This window comes from Hyla sarda, chromosome 2 (genome assembly GCF_029499605.1).
Source record: "Hyla sarda isolate aHylSar1 chromosome 2, aHylSar1.hap1, whole genome shotgun sequence".
Classification (NCBI taxonomy): domain Eukaryota; kingdom Metazoa; phylum Chordata; class Amphibia; order Anura; family Hylidae; genus Hyla; species Hyla sarda.
Genome location: NC_079190.1, coordinates 219,540,986 through 219,554,608, shown reverse-complemented (window position 1 = coordinate 219,554,608; position 13,623 = coordinate 219,540,986). Strand labels below are relative to the sequence as shown.

General features: G+C 41.9%; 1 protein-coding gene across 1 annotated transcript in view; it reads left to right on the top strand.

Moving 5' to 3' along the window:
- ANKFY1 (ankyrin repeat and FYVE domain containing 1) overlaps positions 1 to 13,623 on the top strand; it is a 61,930-nt gene that overhangs the window by 29,446 nt on the left and 18,861 nt on the right. The window contains exons 10-14 of the mRNA XM_056556406.1: positions 1,121 to 1,320; positions 8,478 to 8,575; positions 8,966 to 9,191; positions 12,247 to 12,345; positions 13,073 to 13,226. Coding sequence (XP_056412381.1) covers positions 1,121 to 1,320; positions 8,478 to 8,575; positions 8,966 to 9,191; positions 12,247 to 12,345; positions 13,073 to 13,226 — 777 coding nt within the window. The remainder of the gene's footprint in view (positions 1 to 1,120; positions 1,321 to 8,477; positions 8,576 to 8,965; positions 9,192 to 12,246; positions 12,346 to 13,072; positions 13,227 to 13,623) is intronic.

Genomic DNA, 13,623 nt, shown 5'->3' with positions numbered 1-13,623 from the left:
TGTACACTTACTATGAAAAGCATAGAAAGCTGCCTGCAGACCAGGCATAGAAAAGAGAACCCTAGTGGCCAAAAGTATAAAATGAAAAAACTGGTATAAATATTAATATTTTTTAATGAAGATATATTACAATATCTCTTCATTAATGATTATGAACAACATATTAAAAGTTTTTGTTGATGACTGGATTTTTTCACTTTGTTCCCTTTTTCCTGGTGGTTTAAATGAGATGATTGAGAACGCTGGGTAGCATGACCTGTTTTCCATTATTATATATATATTATTTTTTTCCTTCATATTTTATTATATTTTTTCTATATATCTTTTATATTTATCTGGTTTAGTATATGTTTGTAGCATTTATACCAGTTTTTACGTGTTTTTTATGTGTTCCTGCACATTGCTTTTACATCAGCAATGTATGGGTTAATAACTATGTATAAATACCTTATGTGTCCCTACCCCTAACATGCCTGATGAAGCTGGTTGTCCAGCGAATCTCGTTGCATGCCGGGTAAATAAATCATTTTACCTTTGAAGTCTTGTGCGCCGCTTTTATCCTGTGCTGTTCCTTGGAGGGATCCGTCTGAGTATTCCAATAGCATGTTATTAAAAAATATGCTTTTTTCTATTTAATTTTCCAATTGAAAGAATGACCACTAGGGGTCTCCCTACCAGTCCTTTTTGTATAGATTTCAGAATCATGCAGGAGTCCTCAATCTCAGACTGCATCCGGGACACAGACTAGCTCAACACTGCTCCCTGGCAGTGAGCAGTGGTGAGTTTGTCTGTGTTCCGGCTGCAGTATGAGATTTAGGACTCCTGCATGAGTCTGAAATCTATAAAAAAAAAAAAAAAAAAAAAAAAAAAAAAAAAAAAGACTGGTAGGGAGACCCCTAGTGGTCATTTTTTCAAAGTGGAAAATTAAATAGAAAAAAAAGCATATTTTTTAATAACATGCTATTGGAATGTTATTCTGCATACATTAATCCATAATATATCAAAAGTTTTTTTGATGAAAGGTACCCTTTAAGTTTTTGTTAGATTACATGCATTCTACTTTCTATTTAATGTCCTCTTAATATGAATGGATAGGCTTTGACAATGTCTTCATTGTTAGATTAGATTTAGAACTGAAGGATCATGAAGGAAGTACAGCTTTGTGGCTTGCAGTCCAGTATATCACAGTATCTTCTGACCAGTCTGTGAACCCCTTTGATGACGTCCCTGTCGAAAATGGAACCTCATTTGATGAGAATAGCTTTGCAGCCAGACTGATCAAACGTGGCAGTAACACAGATGCACCCGACACAGTAACAGGTAAACACAAGAGGTTTGTATTCACTGCTGCTATGTGTTTGATGGATAATGAGACTTTTCGCTCCATAGGTTTTCATCATTTTCTTTGTGGAAGTTTAATTTGCAGTACGCTTATTACCCAACCTTATAATCTACATTTTCTGCTGTACTTTCATAGAGGTTATCGCACACATGTTGTTTTAAGAGTGTGAGTCTGTTGCTCTGTTTTTTAACTCTGTTAAATCAGTAATTGTACTCACAAGATGATAGTCATGGCTGTAAATGTTGGTACCCCTGAAATTGTTCAAGAAAATGAAGTATTTCTCACAGAAAAGGATTGCAGTAACACATGTTTTGCTATACACATGTTTATTCCCTTTGAGTGTATTGGAACTAAACCAAAAAAGGAGGAAAAAAAGCAAATTGGACATAATGTCACACCAAACTCCAAAAATTGGCTGGACAAAATTATTGGCACCCTTAACTTAATATTTGGTTGCCCACCTTTTGGATAAAATAACTGAAATCAGTCGCTTCCTATAACCATCAATAAGCTTCTTACACCTCTCAGACGGAATGTTGGACCACTCTTCCTTTGCAAACTGCTCCAGGTCTCTCTTATTGGAAGGGCACCTTTTCCCAATGGCAATTTTAAGATCTCTCCACAGGGGTTCAATGGGATTTAGATCTGGACTCATTGCTGGCCACTTCAGAACTCTCCAGTGCTTTCTTGCCATCCATTTCTGGGTGCTTTTTGACGCATGTTTGGGGTCAGTGTCCTGCTGGAAGACCCAAGATCTCGGACGCAAACCCAGCTTTCTGACACTGGGCTGTACAGTGCGACCCAAAATCCGTTGGTAATCCTCAGATTTCATGGTGCCTTCACACATTCAAGGCACCCAGTGCCAGAGGCAGCAAAACAAACCCAAAACATCATTGAACCTCCACCATATTTCACTGTAGGTACTGTGTTCTTTTCTTTGTAGGCCTCATTCCGTTTTCGGTAAACAGTAGAATGATGTGCTTTACCAAATGCTCTATCTTGGTCTCATCTGTCCACAAGGTTTTTTCCAGAAAGATTTTGACTTAATCAAGTTCATTTTGGCAAAATGTAGTCTTGTTTTTTATGTCTGCCAGCAGTGGGGTCCTCCTGGGTCTCCTGCCATAGCGTTTAATTTAATTTAAATGTCGACGGATAGTTCGTGCTGACACTGATTCTCCCTGAGCCTGCAGGACAGCTTGAATATCTTTGGAACTTGTTTGGGGCTGCTTATCCACCATCCGGACTATCCTGCTTTCACACCTTTCATCAATTTTTCTCTTCCGTCCACGCCCACGGAGATTAGCTACAGTGCCATGGGTTGCAAACTTCTTGATAATGTTACACACTGTGGACAAAGGCAAATTTAGATCTCTGGAGATGGACTTGTAACCTTGAGATTGTTGTTGTTTTTACACAATTTTGGTTCTCAAGTCCTCAGACAGTTCTCTTCTCCTCTTTCTGTTGTCCATGCTTAGTGTGGCGCACACACAGACACACAATGCAAAAAGACTAAGTGAACTTCTCCCCTTTTTATCAGCTTTCTGGTGTGATTTTTATATTGCCAACACCTGTTACTTGTCCCAGGTGAGTTTAAAGGAGCATCGCATGCTTGAAATAATATTATTTTTCCACAATTGTGAAAGAGTGCCAATAATTTTGTCCAGCCCATTTTTGGAGTTTGGTGTGACATTATGTCCATTCTGCTTTTTTCCTCCTTTTTTTGGTTTAGTTCCAATACACACAAAGGGAATAAACCTGTGTTACTGTAATCCTTTTCTGTTAGAAATACTTAATTTTCTAGAAACATTTCAGGGGTGCCAACATTTACGGCCATGACTATATGTTACACTTAAGTCCAGACTAAACAGACTGGTTAAACCCTTTGTTTTACATTTATTGAATTCTCCTGAATACATTTAGGGTTCATGTTCAGGTTTTTTTTTTTTTTTTTTTTTTTTTTTTAAAGAGGATTTATTTTGTTAAATTCTAAGTGGAAAACCGGTACTCCGGTGCCGAACATCTTCTCCCCTATCCATATGATAATCTGGCTAAGGAAGAGAGCCTGAAAGGGCAGGACATATTTGTTTTGTGATGCGGTTTTTGAAGTCAAAATGTGTGGATCATAATGGGAAATTAAGTTTAAAAAATAGATACTTTACTGGTTTTTACATTACTGGTTTTAGAGTGAATTTGTAAGAGCACCATAAAACAGTGAAGCAGTAAAACCAACTTATCCCAGTTAATTGTAATAAAACATTAGACATCCTCTGCAGTACAAAATCTAGGCACGTAGCGTTTACGGAGATGCTTTTGCACTTTGGTACAAGAACTGGCAGGTGAAGAGAATAACATTTGAGTATTTCATGACAATGGAACCTCTTAAGGATATGTTCCCATATGCCAAAACCACACATTCATTAATGGTCCTGTAGTGTTGTCGTCATTATCAGCAAAGTCTCATAGCCATTGGTGAATCCTGTGGAGTGTGGTTTCGGCCTCATGCATTAAAGAGTACCTGTCATCATCTAAACTTTCCCTGATCCCCCTTCCCATATGTCCCCTTCTCTAACTATGCCTATCCCTGTGTTTATTGAGGTTTAAAACGCTGTGGAAATACCTTTTTTTTATCCCTCTTTATTAGCTCACGAACACTGTCTTTCTGAGGGGTGGAAGGAGGCGGGTCCCGGCAGGCATGATGTCACATGAAGCCTGGCTGGGACTCTGCTTCTGCCAGTCTTCCTGTATGCTGCTCTCCCTTTGCAGCAGTGTTTCCCAACCAGGGCACCTCCAGCTGTTGCAAAACTACAACTCCCAGCATGCCCAGACAGCCAGCAGCTGTCCAGACATGCTGGGAGTTGTAGTTTTGCAACAGCTGGAGGCACCCTGGTTGGGAAACACTGCTCTGCAGTCTGCATACAGACTAAGTACAGGGTACGGACAGCAGCCTGTCTCTCTCTCTCCTGTGTCTCTCTGCACTAAAAAGTCAATGCTCAGAACCAGGGGCAGTGGGAGCAATTACAGAGGCAGTAATTAAGATGAATGTCGGGGGGGGGGGGCACAGAGCAGGGAGTGCAGTGAGATGATACAATGTATAAGATAACGTGTGGTGAGGGGCAGGGAGAACACAGAGCAGGGGGAGGGGGAGGTGACTGGCTGTTATATGAGAGGCATGTGCAGGCTTGTAGCTCACAGGCTGGGAGCGAGTCCTGAGCTGAGAGTACTGAACTTCCGGTGGAAGGACCAGAGCCCTTTCAGCATTAGTCCTAAAAGCTGTACACTTACTATGAAAAGCATAGAAAGCTGCCTGCAGACCAGGCATAGAAGAGAGACCCCTAGTGGCCAAAAGTATAAAATGAAAAAACTGGTATAAATATTAATATTTTTTAATGAAGATATATTACAATATCTCTTCATTAATGATTATGAACAACATATTAAAAGTTTTTGTTGATGACAGGTGCTCTTTAACCGTAATGGGAGTACACTACCTAAGAAGTGCAATATATTGTGAAGCAGGAAAACCGTTCTTTATAATGTGATGAAAGCAGTAAAAATGTATAAGTGTAACCATCTGGGTGGCGTATACATGGACCAGATTCTGATGGCTAGACAACTGGCTCAATGCATTTTCAAAATGGCAGGTCCCATTTTGCAGTGGTTAGTACCTAGCAAAAGTGGTTGAAAGTCTTAATGCATTCGGAGCAAATTGCTGTTTATATATTATCTATTTATCTATCAATCTACAAAAGAAGAATGATTTGCAGCACTCCAACTAAATAGTTAAGGTGAAAAAGAATAAAAATGTATTCCGTCCAAAATGGTGTAGACAAGAAGTGCATCATATAAATAGGGATAATAATTGTGTATCTATTTACAATAAAGTACAAAATAGTGCATACAGGTTATTTATAGCATAATGATATACATACAGAAATGTGCAAAATACAGGCCCAGATTTATCAAAATGTGTGAGAGAAAAAAAATGGAGAGATTTTTCCACATAACAATAGTAATAAACGCCACCAACAACTTTGCCACTTTTTAAAATGCTTTAGTGAACATCTTGTAAAAATTCACAATGTCTTCAGCAAAATATTGCAAAAAGTTGATCATACAAAATTATCAAAAAATCATGATTCACCCAAAGTGCACCTTCTACGGACACGCTCGACACTCTTCAAGCTCTAGGAAATTTTCACCTCATGTCCGGGCTTTCTGTTAGCAAGACGACCTTCCTCTCACGAAGGGGAACCGACTGGAGCTTGCGTCGACACCTTACGACTTTTCGGAGACCTTTTTCAAGTATCCATAACGTGCTCACCATCACCACATTAGGTAGGTATGTCAATCTCGCCAGAACTTATCTCTACAAACGAGAATAATAAAATGAAAATCACATATATAAGAAATGGAACTACCTACGTACAGCATATAAGAGGACTTCTCACAGGTACACTCCAAAATTACATGACTCATTAAGCACATTCAGGTTCAATGAATTTAATGTCTCAATCCAATAAACTTCACGTTGCAAAAATATTTTCTTTACTTCAATTTCAGTACTACCTTGTATTTCTTCAATTATCATCCACCTCAGTTCACTGATTCTATGGTTCTGTTCAACAAAATGTCTGGCAACTCCCGTTTCACTATATTTGTTACTTTCTTCAACTGATTTTTTTCTTTGCAAGTGCATTCCGGATTACCGAACGATGTTCGGTAATCCGGTATTTTACACATCGCATCGTTTGGCCTACGTAAATCCTGCCACACGGGCACTTGAGTAGATAAATAACTTGTTTTGTCTCACAACTGTGCCATCCCTTAATAGGGAACTTAGTTCCATATAATGGATGGACGATGTGTTCACTTTTTATAATGCTAGAACAGTTGGAACAGGACAAGCAAGCAAATGTACCTTTATTTTTAGATTGTTTCTAGTTATTTGCTAGTGATCTCCCTTTTCTATATGTGAAACGGGGCATGTTGCCAAACATTTTGCCAAATTTTGTATCCGCCTTAAGGAGACCCCAATATTTCTTCATAGTATTTTTAATTAATCGGGCAAAAAGAAACAGATTGATGAGTTTGTTTATTTGGGCACATATGACAAACATGCCCGATTAATTAAAAATGCTATAAATAAATATTGGGGTCTCCTTAAGGCGGATACAAAATTCGCAAAATGTTTGGCAACATGCCCCGTTTCACATAAAGAAAAGGGAAATCACTAGCAAATAGCCTTGTGAGGGCTGATATTAAAAAGAAGAAAATTGCAAAACAGAAATTTTTACATTCTAAAAATAAAGGTACATTTGCTTGCTTGTCATGTTCCAACTGTTCTAGCATTATAAAAAGTGAACACATCGTCCATCCATTATATGGAACTAAGTTCCCTATTAAGGGATGGCACAGTTGTGAGACAAAACAAGTTATTTATCTACTCAAGTGCCCGTGTGGCAGGATTTACGTAGGCCAAACGATGCGATGTGTAAAATACCGGATTACCGAACATCGTTCGGTAATCCGGAACACACTTGCAAAGAAAAAATCAGTTGAAGAAAGTAACAAATATAGTGAAACGGGAGTTGCCATAGAATCAGTGAACTGAGGTGGATGATAATTGAAGAAATACAAGGTAGTACTGAAATTGAAGTAAAGAAAAGATTATTGCAACGTGAAGTTTATTGGATTGAGTCATTAAATTCACTGAACCCAAATGGGCTTAATGAGTCATGTAATTTTGGAGTGTACCTGTGAGAAGCCATCTTATATGCTGTACGTAGTTCCATTTCTTATGTATGTGATTTTAATTTTATTTTTCTCGTTTGTAGAGATAAGTTCTGGCGAGATTGACATACCTATCTAATGTGGTGATGGTGAGCATGTTAGGGATACTTGAAAAAGGAGGCGTGGTCTCTGAAACTTCGTAAGGTGTCAACGGAAGCTCCAGTCTGTTCCCCTTCGTGAGAGGAAGGTCGTCTTGCTAACAGGAAGCCCGGATATGGGGTGAAAATTTCCTACAGCTTGAAGAGTGTCGAGTGCGTCCGTAGAAGGTGCACTTTGGGTGAATTTTGATAATTTTGTATGATCAACTTTTTGCAATATTTTGCTAAAGACATTGTGAATTTTTACAAGATGTTCACTGAAGCATTTTAAAAAGTGGCAAAGTTGTTGGTGGCGTTTATTACTATTGTTATATGGATTTCCAGTGAGTTGTGAGCCCTCACTAATAAAACGCATGACAACCGCCCAAGTGTGAATAGGTGACACACGTTTATTTGTGAGGTTTTTCCACAGCAACCCATCACAGCTCCGCTAACGAGCTCTGGTAAAGTGAAAGCTGAGCTGTGATTAGTTGCTGTGGAAAAATCTCTCCATTTTTTCTCTCACACATTTTGATAAATCTGGGCCACAGTGTATATTCATATACATAACATCAACAGATGCAGGGCAAGTGCATACATGTGGAAAATTTCTTATACTCTTAATAAAGTAAAATTTGCTCAGGTGCTCAGTATGAAAAGATTACAAGCAGGGTGGTACATGGAGTACACTCACCAAGGTAAAATCATCTTACTCGTCAGCAAGCCCGGGGACCAGAGTCTCATGTGTGCCGGCGTGTTACCCGGCAGTAAGTAATATAAGCGGGGCCAATCAAAAGCAAAAGCCTGCTGCTAACTTCACAGCCGGACGTCAAGTGCGTGCGCATGCACACTTGGTGTAAGAAGATGAAGTCGGCCATCTTAGATGAGGGAAAGCAGCCTATGATTCACAATAGAGGTAAGGGCATCGTAACTAGGTGAAAGGCCTGTCAGGTATATGTCGCTGAGCGGCCACAGCAGTCCCACTGCAATTCTGGTGCCTGCTCTCACCTGAACACGACGGGGACCCGCAGTCTCCCAACACCATGCATTTTGGATGGAATATATTTTTATTCTTTTTCACCTTAACTTTTTTAGTTGGAGTGCTGCAAATTTTTCTTCTTTTGTATCTGAATAGCCCTGGACCAAGGCTGTCTGTTTGCGGGCACCTGCACTTATGCACTTTGGCTGTGCTGCTTCTCTGGATCCTTGTATTATCTGTCTATCTATCTATAACATACATATTTTCCCCTCATGTACGTTTTTCTTAGGTAATTGCTTGTTACAAAGAGCTGCAGGGGCAGAAAATGAAGCTGCTGCTCTCTTTTTGGCAACCCATGGGGCTAAAGTCAACCATAAAAATAAATGGGTAAGTTCTGTCTATTTCAGAGCATATGGTACAGGCTTTTATATGCATGGTAATTCATTCTAATAACATTTATACGTATATGTTTACAGCATGTTAGTGTTAAGTGACCCCCTAGGTTATCCATTCTGTATTTCTTTTTAATGTCTAAAGAAAATGCTCTTTTTTTTTTTTATTAGGCTCTGTTCACATATGCATAATGGCTTTAGAAGGCACAGTTATGCACCAGTTCTGTTGTAGGACTAACCCCAGTTATATAATAGGGTCTGCTAGGCTCACATTATGGTTTTCATCCTTCTAATGAATGGGACTCTTATTCTTTTCTTAAATACAACAGAGCCAATGTGAACAGAAACCTTTATTTGATATTTATATACACTGTTCTCATCCTAGGGGGAAACGCCATTACACACAGCTTGCCGACATGGACTTCCCAATCTTACTTCAGAACTATTACAGCAAGGAGCTAATCCAAACTTACAGACACAAGAACCCATCCCTGAACGTAAAGGATCCTCCCCAACAAGCCCATCAGCCAGCACATATTTACAAACCCCACTGCACATGGCAATAGGCTACCGCCATCCAGATGTTGTGACAGTCATATTAGAACAGAAAGGTGAGAGCCCCTCCTTATAGTGAAAAAGAGTTTATAGCACTTTGCCATATTAAATTAGTCATTATCATGGCTTCCCTGTTTTCTCGGTCGGCTCCATTGGGGGACACAGAGACCGTGGGTATATCTTGCTGCCACTAGAAGGCTGATACTAGGTATACAAAAAGAAACTCTGCTCCTCCTGGCAGGACAGGAAATACCCCGCCTACTTACTCTGAGCTAATCCGTTTTAGCTTAATGTCAGCAGGAGGCAGACACAGGTCAGGAGTTCTCCAGACCTGGTCTTCTTTTTTATTTTATTTTATAGCTAGGGCCTGTTTGTAGGTTCCTTTTTATTTTCTCTTTTTAGGTGGGGGCTCAGGAGCATGGCGCTACCTGTTCCCTCATATGCGGCTAAGGGGCACTGGGCATAGAGTATGCACTGTTAATCCCCTCCCGCCAATGGCCAGCCCCCCCCCCCCAGACAGGCGACTGTAGCCTTGGCCACCTACTATTCTTGTGTGGGCTGCAAGACCAAAATTCCTGGTAGTTCTACTGAATCCACCTGACCCGCCTGCTCCCCCACGCACTCCATTCCCCCTGTGCTTTCTTCTCAGGATGTCCCTCTGGAACATGCGGTGTCCGCTCCTCTCCCAGAGTGGGTTTTCTACCTTTCCCATTCAATTTCCTAACTGGCTAGGATCTCCAGATCAGTGGCTTGGAGCGGTCGCCCCCTGCGCACGAACCCCAGGGAGTCTCTCCTGACCCCCACTCCCAGCGCTCTCACAAACTCCCTAAAGTAACTTCGCCAGGCTCTTCTCCAGAGTCATGTGTTCGGGATAGACACTCTTCCCATAGGTCATGTCCTTCTTCACCAGCTCTCCGGCAGTGCCCCCACTCTAGGGGCTGCTTGCCGGGTGACCATCCCAGGTCCTCGACTCCTCGTTCTAGGTCTCACACGCCCCAGTTTAAGGCTCCCACTCTCCAGGGGAAGTAATGGATGACTGGTCTGTTTCCACCTCGGATCATGAGGACCACTCTGCCGTGTCTTATATGTTGGACAGCTTGGTGTCAGCCATCAGGGACACTTTTCATCTGTAGGACCCAAGAACTTCAGATCCTGATCCTGAAGTTTCTTTTTGCCATTCTTGGCGTTCCCCCAAGGCTTTCAGTTCTCTTGCTCACTTTGACCCCTTACCAGACATGGCTTGGAAGCATCCTGACAAACGTTTCCAGTAGATCCTCCAGTTTCTCGTCTGTTCAAATCTACTACCCTGCCGCTGGCAGACGCAGCCTTTAAGGATCCAGCGTACAAGAAAATCGAGAACTTGGTGAAATTTGCCTATGAAGTGGCAGGGTTGTCCTTGCTACCCACCTTCGCTTCCGCTTGGGTGTCCAAGGCAGTTTTGGTTTGGGCTTCTCAGCTACAGCAGGGCATCCTGTCAGGCGCCCCTCAAGAGGACTTGGCAGACATCGCTCGTCAGCTCTCTCAGGCCAGGGACTTCCTCTGTTGGGTGGCTTTGGTGTCAGCCCGATGCACGGCCTTTGCCTCGGGTAACTTGGTGGCGTTGGATGCCGATGCAGCTTCAAAGAAATCTCGAACAGAGTTGCCTTTCTCCGGTACTCAGCTCTTTGGGAAACGCCTAGGTGAAATTATTTCCGAAGCTACTGGAGGTAAAAGTTCTCTGCTGCTGCAGAACAAACCTTGCCGCTCCGATCAATGTTGGTAGACTGCTTCCTTTCGGTCCTCTGCTTCAAGGCGCCCTCCCACTCTCGGAAAGCCCCTTTTTTCAAGGCATGTCCTTCCTGGAAGCCAGACAACTGTTCTGGCGGTTTCGCGGCCAAGTCCGGTAACTGTAAGCCTCCCTCCTCCTGAAGGGACGCCCCCACCCATGTCCTCTTCTCGGGTTGGAGGGCGTCAGTCTCTTTTCCGGGACGTTTGGCTAGCGCAGGTTCAGGACTCCTGGGTCCAGGATGTCATATCGATTGTTTACCAGATAGAGTTCGCCTCCCTTCCCCAGGATCGTTTCTTCCGATCCCGCCCTCCTGTTCCCGTTCTTTGATGGCAGCCGTTCAGGTCGCTTTAAGTACCCTTCTTGCTCAGGGAGTGATTGTGCCAGTTCCTCCAGCGGAGCGTTTTTCGAGGTTCTACTCAAATCTCTTTGTCGTCCCCATTTGCGGCTACGTCATTTTCCCATGGAGTCCCTCTGCTCTGTAGTAGAGTCCATGGATCAGGGGAGTTCCTTTCTTCAGTGAATATCCGGGATGCCTATCCGCACATCCCCATTTTCCCCGCCCATCAACATTTCCTTCACTTCGCTGTCCCTGCGGGTCACTTTCGTTCGTGGCCCTTCCTTTTGGCCCCGCTACGGCTCCCAGGGTTTTCACCAAAGTCTTAGCGGCGGTGATTGCCATCCTTTTGGCCCGGGGGATCTTGGTCCTCCCTTACCTGGACGATCTTTTGATCAAAGCTCCGTCCTGGTACCAAAACTTGGAGAGCCTTCATCTCACGGTACACACTCTGTCCGCCTTTGGTTGGGTGATCAACCAGGAAAAGTCCAACCTGTCTCCCTCCCAGTCTCTTGTCTTTCTGGGTCTCCATTTCAACACTGCAGCCACCCGTGTTCGTCTTCCGTTGGACAAATCTGCAGGACGGTGTCTTTCGCCCACGGTGCTCCTCTCTTGCTCCGATTCGCTTCTGCATGGAGGTACTGTGCCGGGTGGTGGTGGCCATGGAGGCGGTCCCTTTCACCCAGTTCCACTATCACCCTCTCCAGCTGGCAATCTTGGCCCGGTGGGGCAAGTCCCGTCTACTCTGGATCGCCGGATTCTTCTGCCCCCTCCGTCGGTCCCTTCTGTGGTGGTTCCACTCTCCCCTCAGGGAGGCAGGGGAGGGGCCGACTTTCTTTTGTATGCCTAGTGTCAGCAAGTTTCACCTAGTGTCATATACCCACAGTCTCTGTGTCCCCCAAGGGATCCTCCTAGAAAGAGATTTTTTGGTAAGAATTAAAAAAAAAAAAAAAAACTTTTTCTTTTCAGTTCTTATACATAAATAATCTTTTTTTTATTTTCCTTAAAGCGAACGCGTTGCATGCCACAAATAATCTTCAAATCATTCCTGACTTCAGCCTGAAGGACTCCAAAGAACAAACTGTATTGGCACTGGCCTTATGGACAGGTAACGTAGAGAAATAAAGTTCTGTCGCTTGGAGGGTCTTTTTTTATTTATTTATTTATTTTTTTTATGTCACCAAGAACAGTAACCAGTTTTGCAGTAGCATAACTAAAATGTTTAATACAAGGAATCTCCTTACCGTAAGGACATACAAGACAAATGGATAAGCACTGTAAATTTTGGCTAGACAGTCTAAAAATTCACCAGATTTATCATGGTAAAATCTGGTACATATTGTTTAGTGTAAGTATGCAGCATTTATAAGTTGGTTAGTTTTCAGGCCAAACTGCATGTAAGCCATGCCCCCTTTTAGACAAAGTCAAACTTATTGTGTGACTTGCTGTGTTGTTGTGTTTTTTATTTTTCACAAATCGCACCAGATTTTTAGCACAGACTGACAGAGCGTTTTATTTCTCTTCCCCTTTAGTTTTTTTTTTTTCTTATGATTAGTGGTTTGTTAGGTGCTTTGATTTAATGCTATTATATGTACTAGGATGATTTTATTAGATTATCTTGCTATGTTCAGCCACCATTTTCACAGGCTAAAACATTAGAAAACTCTAAGCCTGTATTTTGCATTTTGGCTGTTTTTGTTCAGCACAGCTTTCCCTTTTTTTTTTTTTTTTTTTCTTGGAACAAAAGATGAATTTTTCAATATTTTAAAGCAAAGTAAAAGTTTTACTATATAATTATTCAATGTCAACACTGACAATCCCAGCTCATCTTTCAGGTATGCACGTCATTGCTGCTCAACTGCTTGGATCAGGTGCCTCTATCAATGACATCATGTCAGATGGACAGACCCTGCTGCACATGGCAATACGAAGACAAGACAGTAAGAGTGCACTTTTCCTACTGGAACACCAAGCTGATATAAATATCAGGTGTGATTTCATTTGGAGTGGCTGGGAATGCTTATTGGGTTTTGTCTTATCTCACAACACCTTACTGTTGTCTTTACGCATTTCAGTATTTTCTAATATCCCACATAATTCTGAGTATATCCAGTTAGTTTTCCTTTTTGTTTTTCCTCCTATTAGTATTTTCCAGTCATTCTTCACTGGGTTTTCCATGTCTTCAATATGGATGACCATAAATATTGGATCAATTGGAATCTGACTCTTTGTGTCTCCACTGATCAGCTGTTTGAAGGGGCCAAGGTGCTGTGCTAATTGCAGTTGTGCCTGCTATTACAGTTAGCTACAGCTTGATCCCATTGAATTTAATGGGAATGCACTATAATGCAAAAAAAAAACACTGATAGTAACCCTAAGGACACAG